We start from the raw sequence: 17,217 nt of genomic DNA, 5'->3' as shown, positions 1-17,217 counted from the left end.
CCCAAATGAGAGGCCACATTCCTGGAGCCACTTCTGAAGAGATAGCATGCAGGGCTCTGTGCCCCACAGGAGGGACCACCCAGACCTTCTGCTCTCCCAGGTATCAGTCTGATCAATCACCACTGTCACTGGTCAGAAAACTGCTCCCACCATCAGCCCCCTCCCTTATTACAGGGCACCCTGACCAGATGCCAGTCCCCTCCTTAGGCCTCAGTTTGCTCTGCTGCAGAGCATAGGGGTTGGACTTTCTGGGCTCCTGAACACAACCCTTGCCAGATTCTGTGAAACAAATTAAGTCCTTGACCCCAAGTGTCTGGGGGAGTACAAAGTCCACAGGAGTTCTAGGGCTGTGGTTGCAGGAAAGTGACGCAACCAAATTCCACGGGGACATGATCAGGCGTGACAATGCACAAGGGAGGGACGAGGGAGCAGGGAATGAAGAATGTAATTTCTGTACCCTGTACACCTCTGCCGAGTGCGCGGTCTTCTCCGCCAATGCCACTAGTGAAAGGGGGGAGATACAATTATAGGTGTGCTTCCAAGTAAGAAAATGCCTCCAGTTGGAATTTACAGAAGAGGTCAATTAAGGAGTGACTTTTGTCTGACATCTTTTTTTTTTTAATAGTGCTTGTTATCTTTTTTTTTTTTTTAAGATTTTATTAGAGAGAGAGAGAGAGCGCGCACAAGAAGGGGGAGCGGGAGAGGGAGAAGCAGACTCCCTGCTGAGCAAGGAGCTCGATGTGGGACTCGATCCCGGGACTCCAGGATCATGACCTGAGCCGAAGGCAGTCGCTTAACCAACTGAGCCACCCAGGCGCCCTTTGACATCTTTAAAGGATTTTTTTTTTTTATAGAATTTCCCTTAATGTCCAACATTGATTTAATGGGTTTGATTTACACATTGTCTCTTGAAGAAAACAAGTGTATCTTTGTATTCTAAAGCAACCCATGTTTAAAGGGAAAAATTATTCTTAACTCTGCCCAGCTTAGCAGTAACATTGGCAGCTGCCTTAGGTCCTCTAGGACTCTCTTTATCTGAAAAGTGAAGGACTCAGATCAGGTGAGTGATTCCTATAACTCCCCAACTCATGTGGCTCCTCAGAGACATACAAGCTCTTTTCCATTTTTTCCTAATCATGAAGGCTTTACCCTTAACTTCAGTATGACTGCACACATTACTTGAATCTACAGGTTTCCTGGCTTTTGGTTGGAACTGAATCAACACACTCTGGTAACACTGCTTGCTGATGGGAGGCTTATTATGTGTTTGGTTAATTTTTTTAAAACAGGATACCAAGGTGTCCATAATAATTACAGCTTCATTGACAGCCTGTTTCAATCTACAAGGTCTGCAGGAAAGAGGAGTAATAAAGGGATTTTCAGTGGTAGGAGACTGGGTTCTGATGGGCCAGTGTCTCTAGCCCCTTTTATATCTGCCCTTCTGTGCCTGGGGGAGAGTTGGCATCCCTGGTCACAGTACCCTCAAGCTGTGACAGAGAGACCTGCCCATTTTCCCCTTTTTAGCCCAGTCAGAGCTCAGAGGCAAGGGGCTGGAAGCAGCTTCTCCCCAACAGTCTGTCTGCTCATTCAGGGGGCTAAGGATGAGCATCCAACCAGGCCTTTACCAGGACATGGGAGGGCTTGTTCTTTAACCTTTGTAAATCCACTGTAATAGTGGCTACTTCAACCACATAAGGTTGAAAACTTAACCTGTAAACATTTGATCTGAAGAATGTGCATGTGAATGAGGGCTGGGCCAATGTCTTTATATCACTTGGCTTTTCCCAGCACAGCACCTTGCCTGTTTGGTCTTGCAGATCCTAGATGCACAGTAACTATTTCCCAATTGATAGGAATTGATAATAATCGATTGGCTTCTCACTGATTCAATAAGTAATTCATTTTAGGACCTTCTCTACTCACAGAAATCTGTTTGGTTCTGGGCCAAGATACAGATCCATATTGCTTAGGCATGGAGGGAAAGGAGTCTGCCTACTTTTGCCCTTGGTGTTCTCAAATTAAAGAGGGGAGGGAGGGAAATGAACATTTACTGGGTACCTGCTCTGAGCCTGGGGTCATTCTAGGCATTTGTACGTAATTCTCATAAACTCATGAGGTTTTATCACCAATGCACAAATGAGGAAACTAAGGCCCAGAGTCATGAAATAACTGGCTTGAGGTGACATAGATAGTAAATGGCAAAGAAGAAATGTGGACCCAGGTCTTGAAAAGTTATTTGTGAGAATCTCAACCTGATTATCTTCTTTTAAAAAAAAAAAACAACGAAAAACTGTGTTCCCTGCTAACTCAAAAGCTCAAAAGTCCTGAGTTTGGGGTCTCTGGTTGGATTGGTCAGTGGAGCATGTGACTCTTGATCTTGAGGTTGTGGGTTCAAGCCCCACATTGGGTGTAGAGATTACTTAAAAATAAAATCGTTAGGGACACCTGGGTGGCTCAGTGGGTTAAGCATCTGACTCTTGATTTTGGCTCAGGTCATGATCTCAAGGTCCTGGGATTGAGCCCCGGGTCAGGCTCCATGCTCAGCGGGTAATCTGCTTCAGATTCTCTCCTTCTCCCTCTGTTCCCCCCACCCCACACACACACCCTGCAACCCGCTTACGTACTTGCTCTCTATCTCTCTGTCTAAAATAAGTAAATAAAATCTTTTTTAAAAAATAAAAATCTTAGGGCGCCTGGGTGGCTCAGATGGTTAAGCGTCTGCCTTCGGCTCAGGTCATGGTCCCGGAGTCCTGGGATCGAGTCCCGCATCAGGCTCCCCGCTCTGTGGGAAGTCTGCTTCTCCCTCTGCCTCTCTCTCTCTCTCATGAATAAATAAATAAAATCTTTAAAAAAAAATAAAAATAAAAATCTTAAAAAAAAAAAAAAAAGTCCTTAGTTTGGATCTGAGCTGCCCACTGAAGTGACCACCAAGTTTCAGTTCACTTTGCAGCTACCCAGGCCCTCTACAGTGCTTTGGGAGAGGAATTTTGGAGGTTGTCCTCAGTGCATGTGGACCTCTCTCTGATCTCTCCTGGCTGGGGCATTTCAGCTCTATTCACTCCGGTTGCTTGGGAGAGGGTGGTGACTGATGCCTCAGACCTCGGTGTATGGCTCCAGCAGTGGCTCCACGACTTCTAAGCTGGATGCCCTTGGGCAGCCCACAGCTAGGGCAGATTTTGACTTAAACTTGAAACATTAAAAGATTGAAAGCTGGAAAAAGGCCTTGGCTTTGGAAGAAACATATTGTGGCCATGGCCTCCAAGAATCTGAAGGGGGATTTTTTTGGGGGTAGCACCTTAAATTTTCAGAGTGTGTTTTGGATTCTTAAAAAGGCAGAGACAGCTGGGGAACACAACGCTATGGACTAAAGGAAGGAGAATCATTGTGCCAGTTAACATTCAGTACTTGGATTTAAGGAGAAACCTCATTACATGTTAACACTAAAGGGACTTCAGCTCTCAGGGCTCCAGCCTCATTTTCACAGATGCAAATCCTGAGGCCCAGCTTAGTGGATGTGCTGCATTACTCAGGTGATGCAGTCTAGTGGAAATGGCTTCATAGCCAAGTACACACAAGTTAAATCCCCAGCTCCATCGTGTATGTATTGGGTGACTTTGCAGAAGTGACTTGACTCTGCTTTTTAGTCTCTGGTCTATAGAACAGGAATAATCCTATCACCTTGCAGGATGTGGTCAAGATTAGAAATCATGGAAGTAAGGCACCTCATATAGTGCCCAGAATATGGTTGGCATTCAAGTAACAGGTAACTAACTCTCCTTAATATCTAAACTAGGACTCTAAGTCTACCACTCCAGTGACCTGAGAACCAGTTGTGTTCTGTGACAAAACAGCTTAGGAATCCACAGCCAGCCCTCCTATCAGCTGTTCACCTTCCTGTTCTTCAGACACCTGCGGCAGCTGACTTCAACTGTGTAGCTGGCCGTACCCTTCAAAGGCATTCCTTGACACAGATGTGTGCATTGGTGATGTCGTTCTCTAGGCAGGTGTTCTTCCCAGAAGCCTGGCGTGGCTCTCCTGCATGTCTGCACTCGTTTCTCTCCCCACTCTCCTGGGCCTGGCCAGGGCTACTTGCAACAAACAAAAGCAGGATATTGGCAGTGGAGAGGAGGACGTGTTCTGGTACTCCTGTGCCCTGCAGCACACATACCATTGAGAGGGTGTAACAGGGCCCAGGCCTGCAGTTAGGTGCAAGTACATGTGCACCAGCTTTTCTCCACTGCAGATAGCAGAAGGGCAGGACCTGGTGACCGTGAGCCACAAAACGCTTATGCTCCCATCTGAACTGCTGGTTCTTGCTACTCCCACCATTTTCAGTTTGGAAACCTCGGCAAAGGGCTTACTCTGCTGGGCCCTTTGTTAGGTGCTGAATCTACCAACAGTAAATGGGACACTGCTCTTGTCCTCAAGGAGTTCACAGTCTAGTGAAGGAGAAAGACAGGTACCTAAGAGCTTAAAGTCAGAAGCTGGGAGGCAAGAAGGAAGCCCTTGGTTCTAGTGCTATTCTTTGCTAGGCTCCACAGTCATTCAGAACTGGATTTAATGTCCTCACTGCTACCCACAAAGTAGGCGGTAATGTTGCCATTGCACAAATGAGAAGTGAAGTAGCCAGCCCAAGATCAGTTAGGTGGTAAGTGGTGATTCTGAGATTTGAACCTTGGATCATGTAGGGAAAGACCTAGATATGCACAGAATTAAGGGGATATGGGGTATAGTCTAATTACCTCATTTTACAGATGGGGAAACTATACGCAGAGAGAGAAAGGGCCTTGTGCAAGGGCATGTAGCTCCCAAGAACTTGAACCAGGCCTCGTCCCAATTCGGAGCTCATCTAGCATGCCTTTTACATTGAAAGGAATTTGAACTGCATGCCCAGAACAGGGTCTTCCCCGTCACCTCCTATAATTCATGGTTCCAGTTGTGCCATTCTAGATACTTCATATCCATACTCTTCAAGTCCCTGAAGTTAAGCATCCAAAGAACGAGGAAATGCTATAGGATAGGAATGACTGGTGGCAGAAGCCATCAGTGTTGAACACCCAGGGGGATCTGGATACTCCATAAAGAGATTCTCAGGGCCCTGCTTCTCTAGACCTCCCTAGCTCAGTTGCTTTCCACAGCTGCTTCAACTCCTTCCTGTCTCCCTCCTCTACCTCCTGCAGTGCCCAGAAGTAGTGGCGCCCATTGTGACCTCTCACCTTTAAGTTTTGTTTAGACTTTCTCTTCCCCAACTCATTAAATTTGTATATCTTTTATATCTGCAGTGCCTAGCAAGCTACTATAATAATACGCTTGCTTTGCTCTTCACAGTTTGCAAAAGGCTTTCCTCATACAGTAGCTCACTTAGTCTTCACAGTGCTCTTTGTAGTAAGATGCTATTAGTCACATTTTGTCAAGGAGGAAAAGTGACTGAGAGTTGTCCAAAGCTATCCAGCTAGTGGAGGAAGTGACAGATAATGTGAACAGCTAGCATTATCATCTTTAAGAGCAGTTAACACTGAGTTCCTACTGTACTTAGCCTTTTATATAAATATCTATATAGTTTGATACATGTTATTTCATTTTCACAGTAGTCCATTTTACAGATGAGGAAACTGGGGCAAAAAAGTGAGGTAACTTCCCCAAGATGACATGAGTTGGCAGGGTCAGGATTCACACTAAGAGGCCACTCCATCCTGCCTCTCAGAAGCAAGGATGTGGCCAGGATGGGTGGTACAAAGTGTTGACAACAAGAAGAGAGTCTTCACTGGAATCGCAGGCCAGGAAGCCCTTAGCTCTGGGTGCTGGGAGGCTCAGAAATGAGGAGGAGCTTATCTTGTATAGACTTGGCTTGAGAACACACCTAACCTGAGGGGTGGAGCTTTACAACCAGATAACTTGGAGGAGAAAGGAGTTGTGGGTCTAACATGTATCTCCCACAGTGCTAGTGGAATTTTGCCCCCCCCATTATTTTATTTTGAAAATTTTCAAATATATAGAAGAGTTGAAAGAACAGTTCAAAGAATACCCATGTTATCTTTCACCTAGATTTGTTAACTTTGAGCCAGTTTCTCTTTAAGTATTTACACACAACACACACAATGTACTTTATTTTTGCTGAACTATGAAAAAGTAGGTTGTAGATGTTTTGACTTTCACCCTTATTCTAATATGTTTCTTCTAAAAATTCTTCTGTATAACCAAAGTATCATTACTGCACCTAAGAAAATGGATAGTTATTTCACAATATAATCAAGTGTATAGCCCAAATTCAGATTTCCTCAGTTGTTCCAAAAATGTCACTCATGGCTGTTTTTCTTTTCTTTTTTTTTTTTTAAGATTTATTTATTTATTTATTTGACAGAGAGAGGCACAGCGAGAGAGGGAACACAAGCAGGGGGAATGGGAGAGGGAGAAGCAGGCTTCCCGCTGAGCAGGGAGCCCGATGCAGGGCTTGATCCCAGGACCCTGGGATCATGACCTGAGCCGAAGGCAGACGCTTAACCAACTGAGCCACCCAGGCGCCCCCTGTCAATAACTTTTAAGATTATTCTAATTTGGTACATGGGTATCTGATTCATTCTTTTTTTTTCTTTTTAAAGATTTTTACTTATTTATTTGACAGAGAGAGACACAGCGAAAAAGGGAACACAAGCAGGGGGAGTGGGAGAGGGAGAAGCAGGCTTCCCGCTGAGCAGGGAGCCTGATGTGGGGCTCGATCCCAGGACCCTGAGATCATGACCTGAGCCAAAGGCAGACGCTTAACGACTGAGCTACCCAGGCGCCCCTCATGGCTGTTTTTCAATCCAGAATTGAATCCTAGGTTAAGTGTTACATTTGGTTGCTGTGTCTCTGGGCTTTTTTTTTTTTTTAAAGATTTTTATTTATTTATTCATGAGAGACAGAGAGAGAGAGAGAGAGAGAGAGGCAGAGGGAGAAACAGGCTCCCAAGGAGCAGGGAGCCCGATGCGGGACTCGATCCCAGGACCCTGGGATCATGACCTGAGCCGAAGGCAGACGCTTAGCCATCTGAGCCACCCAGGCGCCCTCTGGGCTTTTTTAATCCCTGTACTTTTTTCCACCTCATGACATGAACTTTTTGGAAGAGTCAAGACCAGTAGTCTTACAGAATGACCCACATTCTGGATTTGCCTGATTGTTTCTTAATGCTTAACATAATTTTTTCACAAGAATGTTACATCAGCAATGGTGATGGTGATGGGTAGGTTTTTGAACAGAGATGAGATTGAGCTTCTTTGGTTCATCAAGATACCTGTCTAGACCAGAGGTTCTTAACTGGGGCCATGACTAGGTTTCAGTCCTTGACACACACACACCCCATACCTAAATAATAAGCACATTTTCCTTGTATGTGCCTTTTTCTGAGAGGGGCGGCTTCTTTTTTTTTTTAAGATTTTTATTTATTTGTCAGAGAGAAAGAGAGCACAAGCAGGGGGAGTGGCAGAGGGAGAAGTAGGGAGCCTGATGCAGGACTCGATCCTAGGACCCTGGGATCATGACCTGAGCCGAAGGCAGACGCTTAACCAACTAAGCCACCCAGGTGTCCCTGAGAGAGGCTTCTTGACCCTTACTAGATTCTCTAAGGGCTTCAAGACCCAAAAAGGTTAAGGTCTGCTAGGTGAGGCAGGCAATACAGAACTGGTTTCTGGGATCTTCTTGACGCTGAATCAACTTCCTTTGGGGGGATGGCAGTAAACTGTAACTTTCCCTCATCCTGGCTTTGGATCAAAGAGAGGTCTGTCCATTTTGTTAAACCTGGGAGCCAGAGACAGCCTGTGTATCCTGGTTCCAAGGATCCAGAAGAATTTCTTGTCTCCTGTCTTTCAGGTGTTCAGAATGCCAGGATTCCCTCACCAACTGGTACTATGAGAAGGATGGGAAGCTTTACTGCCACAAGGACTACTGGGGGAAGTTTGGAGAGTTCTGCCATGGGTGCTCTCTGCTGATGACAGGGCCTGTCATGGTGAGTGAGACCCTCTTGGTCATCAGAGTCCATTGACGGCCCCTCTGATTCCCCATGGCCTTTCATCTTCTAGTCTTCCATCAGCCAAGGCCTCCCCTTTTATTTCTTCAGTCATTTAATAGATGTTTGTTGAGTACCAGTTAAGTGCCAGGTAAGATCCTTCCCTTAAAAACTTAACAGTCCGATGTTGGGAGTGGGTGGGTGGGCAGGGAGCAGACACAGTACAATGGGATTAAGGCCTCAGAGGAGAGCATTACAGGTTGAGGAGGATACACCCAAGTTGTGTGCAGAGAATCAGAAAAGGTGACCCTGGAATGGGCTGCTAGAGAGTGGTTCCACCTACCTGCTCCAGAAATGGGCTTTAAGCCTAGTCACAGATTTGAGGAACTGTGCCTTTCTAGTGGGGATGATGACTTCTGGCGACTTGCTGTCATGGCTGAGACCAAAACAGTTTTTTGTAATCTCAGAAATGACAGGGAGGTACCAATCTGACTTGTCCTCTGGAAGCTCTAGGGCAGGGAGTGCAAAGGTGGATTGTGACTGGGACCTGTAGATCCTTGATTGGAGGTCACTCACCTACCCCTACCCTCCAGCAGTGACAGCTCACTTCCTCTGTCTGTCGTCTGTCTACCCTTCTCCCTATCTGCTCACAGGTGGCCGGGGAGTTCAAGTACCACCCAGAGTGCTTTGCCTGTATGAGCTGCAAGGTGATCATTGAAGATGGGGATGCATATGCCCTGGTGCAGCACTCCACCCTCTACTGGTAAGGTGGTGTCCATCCTCCCCCTAAGAGTGGCCAAGAGAGAGAAACAGATGGCATGGCAGTGTGAGTTGGGCAGAAACAGTACGAAGGTATCAGAGCACTGGATTCCTATCATCGCAATGCCCGTAACCACCTCGGTAATCTGTAAGCAGACAGTTAACATCTCTCTGCCCTCTGTCCTCTATTCTACTGTGAGAATAATGACACTTTGCCCTGCAGTCCTCCCAGAGGGAGAGAATGGCTGGGAAGGTGCTCTCAGAGAAGGATCCCAGAAAATTAAAGGCAAAAGCCCCTTAAAGCTCACTCAGTCCAATTGCCTCAGTTGACAAAGAAGACTGAGGCCCAAAGAGGGGAAGGGAACTTGGTTCTTACTGAGAGTCAAAAGCAGAGCGAAGAGAACCCAGGCCATCGCACCCATACTCCCAGACTACCCCAGGGACCCTGGGCTCCTCATTCTGAGCAGCCAACTGGAATCATGGCAAGGATGGTAATAGTGGGAATGTGGGTACTATTGCCTGAAGCCACATGGTGCAGTGGTTGCTGGGGCTTCCAGGTGGGGCTCCAGGATCTTAACCCCCTTTATGTTCCTCTTCCCAGTGGGAAGTGCCATAATGAGGTGGTGTTGGCACCCATGTTTGAGAGACTCTCCACGGAGTCTGTTCAGGACCAGCTGCCCTACTCCGTCACACACATCTCCATGCCAGCCACCACCGAGGGCAGACGGGGCTTCTCCGTGTCCGTGGAAAGTGCCTGCTCCAACTATGCCACCACTGTGCAAGTAAAAGAGTGAGTATTTTGAGGACCCCTAGAGCAGGAGTTGTTAACATAGAGTCCTTGGATGGGCCTCAGGGGTTGCAGAGCTCCCTTCACCCTCATCTCCTATCTTTCTCCTGGAGCTCACTATGCTCTAACCCCACCTGGGCCTCGGCACTTACTCTTCCCTTTGCCTAGCTTGCTTCCCACCAGATACTTAATGCCAGAACAGCTCACCTTTCATGCATGAAGTTTCAGATCATGTGTTCTTTGAAATTATCTGGCTTGATTATGTCTATTAGTTTATCATCTGTCTTCCTGATGAGTTCCTTCTGGAACTTAGTCTTGTTCAGTACTGCATGCCCAGGGCCTAGAACAGTGCCTGGCATGTAGTACATGTTCACTGATTATTGTTTTGTTGGTTGAGTAAATGAATGGAGGAAGGAAAAGAAAGAAGTTAAGACTTCATCCGCTGTCCAGGCCAGAGACCAGATGGGGAAAGAGTCTGTATTTGTCTAATACCATTAATGAGGCACCTGTGGCTGCCAGCCCCGTAAATAGTGACTGTGCATTTACTGTGTGCTGAGCACTAGGTACTTGCAGTATAGGTGAGAGGTACGAGGGTTGGGGAAGTCAGCAAGAGGTGAGATCTGCACTAAAACCTCATTAGATGAAGAGGGGAGGGCATTGTGTTCAGTGCAGGGGTGGGAGTCTGTGGTTGTGTCTGGTATAGATTGGGTGGTTGGGAGTAGCCAGAAAGGGAGCTATTAAGTCATGTAGGGATTATGAAGACTGAGCAGGTCTTTTGAGGGATAAACAACAAGGTGATGCAACCAGGTTAGCGTTCTAGAAGGATTGCTGGGATGGGTGTTGGATGGGAGAGGAGCAAGCCTGGTAGTGTAGAGACCATTTAGGAGGCTATTGGAAGATCAGATGAGAGGTGTTGGTAACTGTGGTGATGAAGTGTGAAGGCAAGATTTTCGAAGACAGTGAGGGTTGGGGTGCATGAGAGAACTCCAGATAGGGAAGATGTCATCCAAGTCTCTGGCGTAGGCCACTGGGTGAGAGGGGGTGCCCTTCACTGAGACAGGGCACCCTGTAAAGAGCATTGCGTTTCCCCTGTGAGTGGTCTAGGTCTTGGGGGCTGGTAGGAGCCTGGAGCCTGGTGAGCCTTCCTGCACAAGTGAAATTGGTCAGGTGCATTTTTAGGATGTCTTCATCCTGACTCAACTCTTGTCTGGCCAGGGTCAACCGGATGCACATCAGTCCCAGCAACCGCAATGCCATCCACCCCGGGGATCGCATCCTGGAGATCAATGGGATCCCCGTCCGCACACTCCGAGTGGAAGAGGTACAATGTGTGTCCAGTCTGTCGTGGGGGTGGGACATGGAACAGACCCTCTGGGATATCAGGCTGTGGCCTTTGCCTTTTTCCACCCCCAGTCTATCTCTGTCTTGCCACTGAGCCTGTGACCACTGGTGACCTCCTGTATCAGCCTGGCACATTCCCAGGACAGCAGGGATGGCCTGACAGATGGGATATCTGACAGGGTGCCAGGGAGAGGGCACTATGGGGCTGCTGGCAGCTGGAGGCCACCATTAGCCAAGTTGAACATTGGCCATACTGTGCTTGGATCATCTGGGCTGACGGGTGGCCTGGGTTGGGACAGCCTGTGGGAGCCAGCCTTACACTGCTCTTGGCTACAGGTAGAGGATGCAATTAACCAGACAAGCCAGACGCTTCAGCTCTTGATTGAACATGATCCTGTCTCCCAGCGCCTGGACCAGCTGCGGCTGGATGCACGACTCTCCCCCCACATGCAGAATGCCGGACACTCCCATACCCTCAGCACCCTGGACACCAAGGAGAATCTGGAAGGGACACTAAGGAGACGCTCCCTGAGGTGCTACCTCCTATCCTGATTCCATGCTGACCCATGCCTATCCCTCAGATGAGGTTGAACTGGCTTTGGGAGGCCAGCAGAAAGGGAACCCGCGAGCCAGGGACGGGTCATGAGGATTGTGCTGACCCAGCTACCCCCATAGGAATCACAGTTCATAGCCAGGGCCTGTGCGTGATCTGACCCAGCTGTCTGCCAGGTTTCCTTAGAAACCAGAGAATCAGCCCCTGTCCACTGAACTCCTGAGCTAGACAGAAGGCAGCAATGCCGGCCCCTAAAGGACCAGCAAAGGGAGGTGCAGGGCTCAGAGGCTGGAGTAGGGGCACAGGGAGGATTAATAAGTATAAATAAGAACACTGAAAACTATAAAGCAAGAGATGAATGCAAGCTGTTTTAGATTTGAGGGCCCAGTGGTCAAAACCTCAGGGTTGTCCAGGTCCAACAGGAGGGAGCGGTTGCCCTGGATGCAGGTGCCAAGTGGGGAGACTGAAAGGAGTCTGAAGCAGTGGCTCTCTAGATGGACACACCTATACCATGCCTTTGAGCTGAGCTCTCTCCCTTCACATATCACATCATCTCTCTGAGCTTCTCTTTCTGCATCTGTGAAGTGGGGTTGTAAGACAAAGGTGGCTGTCTCACCAATTATCTAAGGATTTAATATGGAAAGGGATGCAAAGTAGCACAGTGCCAGCAAAGGGTCAGCACTAAGTGAGGTGTTGTTAATATCTCTAGGAGTCAAGTTCTCTATCTGCCCTCCTGATCAAACAGACTAAATCACTCAGGGCCCTTGCCTGGCATCTTTTGGAAACAGGGCCCTCCCCACAGGTTGCTGGCATGAACTTCTTGCTGCCCTCTTGGCCTCGGCGCAAGTGAGCTGGTAGAGGTAGGGCAGGGAAGGCCTGAGAACGTGGCGGGGGGTGGGGGTGGGGGGCGGTTGGCCAGAGAGCTGCTTAGATATCTGGAAGGCCATCGTGCAGGAGAGACGGCAGCTCACCTTGTGTGCTTCTGTGGGCATGGTTGGTGAGAGGCAAAGCAGAAGAGCAAGGGCTAAGAAGCTTGTGGGCGGTCCTTTCTGGGTAGCCCAAGTGAAATAGGATGTGCCGGAGAGAAGTTTGCAGGGTTGCAATTCACCTGCAGTGCTGTGGACTTCAGCCTTCTTGTCCCTTCTTCAGGAGGTCAGTAACAGTTATCAACCATTACTATTACTGGCTGCTTTTAAAAATGTAAGTACACTGGCATTATTGCTGTAAAAATCGTACATGCTTATTATTTTAAAATTCGGGAAATGTAGACAGGTAGAAAGATGAGCAAAATAGCCAGAATCCTATTTGGTCATTTTTTGGATGGTGGTAGGCTGTCACTCCAGCAGACCTGGGAGGTGGTGGGATGACCATCTTCCAGTGCTGTTATATATTGAGCACTATAGGCTAGTAGTCGTTCCAGGTGAGTGCTCAGGCTTCCTGCTCTGATTCTTAAATAAACTACTGATGTTTGCAGCCCCAGAATGGCACATCTGTCTGACGTAAGAGCTCCCTCCCCTCATCATAGCACCTGAACTACAGACATTGGGGTGGATAGGGTAGTAGGGTGGCCTTGAGGTTTCTACCTCCACGGTTTTACTGGCAGGTCTCTGAGGACTACCCTAGCCCTACCCTCGTCTTTCCTCATCTTCAGGCGCAGTAACAGCATCTCCAAGTCCCCTGGCCCCAGCTCCCCAAAGGAGCCCCTGCTCTTTAGTCGTGACATCAGCCGCTCAGAATCGCTTCGCTGTTCCAGCAGCAATTCACAGCAGATCTTCCGGCCATGTGACCTGATCCACGGGGAGGTCCTGGGGAAGGGCTTCTTTGGGCAGGCCATCAAGGTGAGCACAGGCAGCAGCTGCTCTGCTCCTTGCCCCCAACCCCTCTCTCACCTTCTTTCGGGGAGTTCTCATGACATGATCTCACTCCACACTCTACAGGACACCAGGCCCCCTTCCTGGCTGCAGGTGATGGTGTGAGGGCTACACTCCTGCCCTCCTAGGCCACCTAAGGGCAGCGTTGCTGTCGCAATGAGCTTGGTGGACCTAGAGACCTAGGTTGGGATGAGTTGTGCCCATAGCCCTGCTACCTCCAGTCAGCGGAGGCTTTTAGGTCCCCTGAGGCCTCAGTGCTGGGCATATTGCAGGGAGCATACGGGGGAGTTGCCCCTGCCTCCCTGACAAACAGTCTTGGGGACTAACCTCTCTCTCTTTCTCTCCTCCTCCTCCTCTGCTGAGAGCTGGGAGGGGGGGTCAGGTAAGCCATGTGTCTTAGCTTTCAGGGCGTTGGGGCTGGAGAGCTCACCCTGACCCACCCAGCTCCCTGGTGCATGTCTGTGGCACTGACCCTCCTGTCCCCAGACTTCTGTTCAACCAAGGGACTCATTCCTGTGTCAGATGACCAGAGCCCCTGCTTGGCTTGCCAGTGTCCCCTCCTGCCTCCTATACTTCCCTTTTCTGCATTTTCGCCTCCCCTCTGTGCATGTCCAGCTCTCCAAGGAAGAGGGTATGCTCCCCTCTGAGGCCCCTGTTGCCTCATGGCTGTGTCTTCTACACATGAACTCTTGTCAGTCTGATCTGGCTCAGTATGTCTTCCAGGGGATGAGATGGCCAGTTGCATATATTTTCACACAGTTCCCCAGAACTCTGCACCAGTAATAGTTGCCCTTCTTTGTAACTAGGTAACACACAAAGCCACTGGCAAAGTGATGGTCATGAAGGAGTTAATTCGGTGTGATGAGGAAACACAGAAGACTTTTCTGACTGAGGTAAGAAGATGGGGTGGTGGGAGTTAGGAGTTTGGTTTCACCGTTGCAAGAGGGAAGATTTTACTAAACAGTTTCAGGAGGAAACTTATTTTAGAATTCCTGTCTTAAAAGCTGAGCAGAAAAGAGCTCTAGAGGAATGCCTAATTATCTGTTCAATGAACACTTACTAAGACAGCATGATCTGGGTACAAGGGATACAGTAACAAATTGGATGTGGTTCAGAGGAGCTTACAGCTAATGGGGGTAATGGACATGAAAACAGACCAGTTTAGGACAACTAGTTACACTCACCACCTGAACACCCTGCTAAGGGAGCCTGGAGTGGGGCCTCCCAGAGAACTCTCACCCCTGTGGAGCATTTACACAGTTTTTACCACACCTCCCAAGCTGTTCCATTCCTTCAGTTGGTACTCCCATGGTCTGGGTATTGCCCTCCAGGCCTTTGTTTCACTCTCAGATCCTCCCATTCCAGTTTCCCCCAATAAAATTCCCAGAAAGGCAGGATCCCAAGGGTGAGGCCTGTGTGGCATCCCCATCATGTAAGACTAGAGGTAGGAGATGCAGGTAACACTTGTCAGACTGACTCCCTGGAGGAAAGGGGGTGAGGAAGACACAGTGGGAAGTAACCATCCACCCTCCTTGGCCTCTACCACCCCAGGTGAAGGTGATGCGCAGCCTGGACCACCCCAATGTGCTGAAGTTCATTGGTGTGCTATACAAGGACAAGAAGCTGAACCTGTTGACAGAGTACATTGAGGGGGGCACGCTGAAGGACTTTCTGCGGAGTGTGGTGAGCATACCACCCTTGCTGCTTTGCCTGCAAAGGGTCATGCTGAGCAGAACTGGGCATAGGCAGGGGGGGTTCACTGGCAGACCATGTTGACCCATGAGCCTGGATCCCAAATGGGACAGGGCCCCACAGCCTCTGATGGGCATTCCCCCATCCCATAGGACCCGTTTCCCTGGCAGCAGAAGGTCAGATTTGCCAAAGGCATCGCCTCTGGAATGGTGAGTTCTGCCAGCGGTGGGAGTGGTGGCAAGGTGGGGATGGGGAGTCAGGATAGGTGTGGGGATTGCTGGCAGGTACTGGAAGACAGAGACCCCAGCCTGGGCAGCTTGTGTGGGCTGGGTCGGTCAGCAGCTGCTTACTGAGCTTCTTTCGGTGCCTGTGAAATTGCCCCCAGTTGCCTTTTCTTAGCTCACAACCTACTCTCAACGGGTTCTAAATCTTCAAGGGCAAACAGGCATGGGTAAGGAAACTAGTAGTGTCCAGCTGCTGTGGGAACTTGGCGCAAGTAGAGAACCTCACTGCCTATGAAATCAGAGAAGGGAGAGATGTGTTCTAGTTAAGCCTGAAGGATGGGTCAGAATTAGATAAAAGTTCCTCTTGGCAGAGAGACCCCAAGGTTGAGGTCTGTTTCACCTGGGAAAGAAGGAGACCAATTATAGTAGTAATACCAGTGACCGTTGCTGAGTGCTTTCTATATGCCAGGCACTGAGCTGAGGGACTAACATGTATGTATGTGTTCCTCACGACAACCCCGGTTTCCAGATGAGAAGCTGATCTAGAAAGGGATAGGGCAAGGAGCTTAGGCTAGTCAGTCTGACCCCCAAACCTGAGATTTTAATCACTGCCTTCATGTGGGGCCCATGAAGAGACTGTGTTAGTCTGGAGGTACATTAAGATCTCTGTGTTTCGGACTAAGGAGTCTGGACTTTACTTAGGAAGCCAAAAAGACAGGTGTAAAAGATACTTAAGCAAGAAAGTTTTGTGAACAGAGCTGTTTTTTTGAAGATGGGTCTGGTGCGGTCAGTAGATGGCGGTCGAGTTAGGAGAACTGAAGGCAGGGAGACCAGGGGTGGGGCTAGTGAAACATTTCAGGTTTCTGAATTAAGGTATGGAATTAAGGTATGACTGTGGGGACGGGAGACTGGGAGGCGGGGTGCAGAGAGACTGGTTGGCAGCAAGGGAGCAAAGGTAGGAGGAGAAAGAGTAGGGGTGGCTTGAGGTACCTAGAAGAATGGTGGTGTTATTTACCAGATGTTTGCAGGGGCAGCAATGTTGGGGAAACAGGTCTGGGAAGAACTAGTGTTGCCTGAGGCTGATGTGTGGTTAGTGGGGGTCAGCATGTGTAGAGAAGGTGGCTTTGAGGAGGCTGGAAGAAAATGCAGGAACACAAGAGTCTCAGGAACAGGTAGCATGGGAGAGGTGCAGGCAGTCTTGGGAGAAAGGACAGGCAGGCAGGTCACAAGAGCTACAGCATTTAGGAAGAGCTCCCTCGGTATGTGAGCAGAGCCAGGAGCTTTGGGGATGGAAGCAGTATTAGAAAGGACTGGAGGGGGGCGTGTAGGGAGCTCCTTCCACATTGGCTGGGGAAGGGAAGAGAAAGAAAAGGAAGTGGCTGCAGAGTGACAAGAGCCAGGAGTAGAGGCCTGGATGTTAGGGGGGCCGGAAGCAGAATAGCAAACAGAGGCTTGCATGAAAACACTGGGGTAGGAAGAGGAAGAAGTTAAAGTGTGGACAGGGAAGAGCAAGGAGTATGCTAAGTCTCAGAGAAGGAGAATGTCAGGAATATGGAACCAGCTGGCCAGGAGGAGGTCACTTCTTCCCCTATCACAGGCAGGAAGGATCCAGGGTGGCTGAAGCCAGAGATTGGGGTGAGGATGGCAGTGAAGGGGGCTAGGAGCAGTGCATCTGAGGGCACTCACTTCAGGTGGCCTGGATCTATGTAAAATGGGTAGAGGGGCTGGGGGCATGCAAGGCCCCGGGCCCATAGAGTTGGGGACTTTAGGAGGGAGCAGTGAGTGTCTAGAGCAGCCGCTGGGTTGGGGTCAGTGAACAAAGGATGGTCAGAAGGTGGTAGCAGGGAGAGAGAGGAAGCCCAAGCAGCCTTTGGCTTTCTGTTGGTGTTGGGACAAGGGAGTGACAGCAGGCGGCCCTAGCCCTAGGGTCCAGATTGGGTTCTGAAGCTGAATAGGGATGGCCTGGGAGAAGAGCAGGCCCCCAGTTGCGGAGTCTGCATCTGCTTAAA

At 49.1% G+C, this 17,217-nt stretch overlaps 1 protein-coding gene across 8 annotated transcripts in view; it reads left to right on the top strand.

Moving 5' to 3' along the window:
* The window catches only part of LIMK2 (LIM domain kinase 2), a 58,235-nt gene that overhangs the window by 33,652 nt on the left and 7,366 nt on the right, over nucleotides 1-17,217 (top strand). For 6 of the 8 annotated variants that reach the window (XM_031028378.2, XM_006733498.3, XM_081801813.1 and 3 more), the window contains 9 exons: nucleotides 7,846-7,981; nucleotides 8,635-8,744; nucleotides 9,342-9,530; nucleotides 10,743-10,848; nucleotides 11,205-11,401; nucleotides 13,073-13,259; nucleotides 14,099-14,185; nucleotides 14,844-14,975; nucleotides 15,137-15,193. In XM_031028378.2, the coding sequence (XP_030884238.1) occupies nucleotides 7,846-7,981; nucleotides 8,635-8,744; nucleotides 9,342-9,530; nucleotides 10,743-10,848; nucleotides 11,205-11,401; nucleotides 13,073-13,259; nucleotides 14,099-14,185; nucleotides 14,844-14,975; nucleotides 15,137-15,193 (1,201 nt within the window). The remainder of the gene's footprint in view (nucleotides 1-7,845; nucleotides 7,982-8,634; nucleotides 8,745-9,341; nucleotides 9,531-10,742; nucleotides 10,849-11,204; nucleotides 11,402-13,072; nucleotides 13,260-14,098; nucleotides 14,186-14,843; nucleotides 14,976-15,136; nucleotides 15,194-17,217) is intronic. The other 2 variants (XM_081801811.1, XM_081801812.1) reach the window with 2 other exon arrangements.

Source organism: Leptonychotes weddellii, chromosome 13 (assembly GCF_054177405.1).
Source record: "Leptonychotes weddellii isolate Sample4059 chromosome 13, ASM5417740v2, whole genome shotgun sequence".
NCBI classification, from domain to species: domain Eukaryota; kingdom Metazoa; phylum Chordata; class Mammalia; order Carnivora; family Phocidae; genus Leptonychotes; species Leptonychotes weddellii.
Note: the sequence above shows the minus strand (reverse complement) of the source record. Positions and strands in the feature narration are given on the sequence as shown.